Source organism: Gavialis gangeticus, unplaced genomic scaffold, assembly GCF_001723915.1.
Source record: "Gavialis gangeticus isolate Ggan-Ray unplaced genomic scaffold, GavGan_comp1, whole genome shotgun sequence".
In the NCBI taxonomy this organism is placed as follows: domain Eukaryota; kingdom Metazoa; phylum Chordata; order Crocodylia; family Gavialidae; genus Gavialis; species Gavialis gangeticus.
In genome coordinates this window covers 150,556,277-150,558,475 of record NW_017729025.1, presented here as the reverse complement: position 1 = coordinate 150,558,475, position 2,199 = coordinate 150,556,277, and the positions used below count along the sequence as shown (strand labels likewise).

At 42.0% G+C, this 2,199-nt stretch overlaps 1 protein-coding gene across 1 annotated transcript in view; it reads left to right on the top strand.

The window, feature by feature from the left end:
* Nucleotides 1-2,199, top strand: part of MUC2 (mucin 2, oligomeric mucus/gel-forming) — a 122,689-nt gene that overhangs the window by 111,773 nt on the left and 8,717 nt on the right. The window contains exons 43-44 of the mRNA XM_019519988.1: nucleotides 1,225-1,329; nucleotides 1,967-2,007. Coding sequence (XP_019375533.1) covers nucleotides 1,225-1,329; nucleotides 1,967-2,007 — 146 coding nt within the window. The remainder of the gene's footprint in view (nucleotides 1-1,224; nucleotides 1,330-1,966; nucleotides 2,008-2,199) is intronic.

The window sequence follows — 2,199 nt, the reverse complement described above, 5'->3', positions numbered from 1 at the left end:
TAACTCCACTATACGATAGTATTGCCTGACACAAGTACTATCCTATGGCAGAGTTATTTACTCCACTGGAATGCATGTGTAGATGCTGACTGGGGCATAAAGGTGCTACAGTTCAGGGGCTGCCTGCCAACTAGCTCCATACTGAACACCCCCATGCCCCAGCCAGCCCTTCTGCAGCATGTTGAGCCAAGGTAGAGTAGCTCCAGGCTAGGCTGACACCCTGGGTCCCTTGCTAGCTGGGGCTGTACCACCCTGGCTCAGTGCTCTGTGGTTTTGGGTATACATGTAAATGCTGCGCCTGGGAGCAATAAACTTGAGCATGAACTGTGCTGGAGTTTATTCAGGTGCACTGATTTCATGTGTAAATGTACCCAGTGACAATGATATAATGTAGAAAAATACATGGATCTTGTTTTTTTTGTTTTGCAATAGCTGATTACAGTCCTGGAGATATGGTCTCCTAGTAGTTCTCCAATTATTAATCTGCCTAGTACACTGTTACCGTTTTCTGATGTGTGATGGCTATATGCTACATTGGTCTTCACCATCCAGTGAATCTTCCACCATCCACTAACTGGCTTCCACTGGACAGGATGTGGCATATAGAAAGTTTATAGGGAAGAAGGTAATTTGCAGAGCAAGGAGTCTACAACCTCTCTTCTCTAGGAAGCTTATTGCCAAATATCACCACCCCAAAAGGAGGCAGTGCTAACTGTTTAGCAGGGGGATGATGCATCCTCTAGGTAGCCTCTGCTAGTGGATTTTCAGAGCACCTTTGAAGGGCAGATAATGGCACCATCACTGTATCGTTCACTTGAATCCTATTACAGGGGAGCAACTGACCTTACTGGTGCTGGGAATTTCAACTGGCACATTCTTCCATGAGAGGAAATGAATCTGTCTCATGTGTATATCTATAGCTTGTGTATTATCATAGTAAAGTGGTGACCTGGGACTCATGGTCCAAAGGCAGCAGGTATACAAGGCAGTATCAACCCATTCCTAGCTCAGAGCAGGCAGAGATTTCAGATCAGAGAGCTGTAGGATGAGAAGTGCCATTGCAAACAGTGTTTCTGTATTACTCTATTTTTTAGCTGAAATACTAAATGATTAGGGCTAAGGTAAGTGAGATTAGCCTGTGAAACTCAGTGCTGCTAAATGCTTGGACCAAGAACTTATAAACATATATCAATCTACATTTTTCTTGGCTTTTCCCCTTTTCAGGATGCAACACGAACTTGTGCATAAGCAAACCACCTATATGTAAACCAGGATTTGAAGTTCAGTCCTCTATTCCCCACGATGGATGCTGTCCTCAGTATAAGTGCAGTAAGTCTTTTATCAGCATAATATTGTAGTCAGTATTTTACTTCACATTTGAGAGTGAGGTTGGTATAAGCTTGTCTGTTGGAAGGGGTAACAGAATTGATCATATTGTCTAGGTTTCTACTAGGGGTAAACCCAGGAAACAGCTGAGGAAGTAGTAGCGCAAGCAGGTCAAGTAATTTTTTTCAAGGTCAAATATTTCTGGTTATATGCCTGTGTAAGGGTAATGAGAGATTTGACCAGGACTACATTCCCCATTCAAGCCTCTATAATCAAATGCCCCTATGAGCATTCACAATAAGAAAAGCTGGTGAACCTTCCCTATGTCATCGTGAAGCATCCCTATCTCATCCCAAGAAGAGCAGGAAATAGTTTGCATCTGTCAAATGGGGTTTGTAGGGTGTAAAACCTAGGATAAAGATATTGGGCTGTATTTATCAAACCAGACAGACTTCTTATTTGGCAGGTACATTTTGTGCCTTGTCACACTTGAACAGTGTGCAATACAAGATGAGAGATTGGGCTATATTTTTTAGCATGTGTTTTATGATATTTTGTGGAGGAAGTAGCCAAGACGTGGATTAAAAAAATCTGCACTTCATTTGTTCACATAATTATAAACTTTCATCTCTTTTCACAGTTGCCAAGAGAGTTTGTGTACACGACAATGCTGAGTACCAGGTAAGTCCCCATGTCTTTGCATGAGGGATTTTTGGATGAAACCATATGAGGGACTCATACATGTGAATCCCAACAACATTCTTTAACAGAGGAGCTTTGAAGCAGGTTGCCTCTTATATTATCCATTTTTAGAGACACTCAGATGGCAATAGTAGATGTATCAGTTACACAGAGCCTAAAATCTGTTGGAAA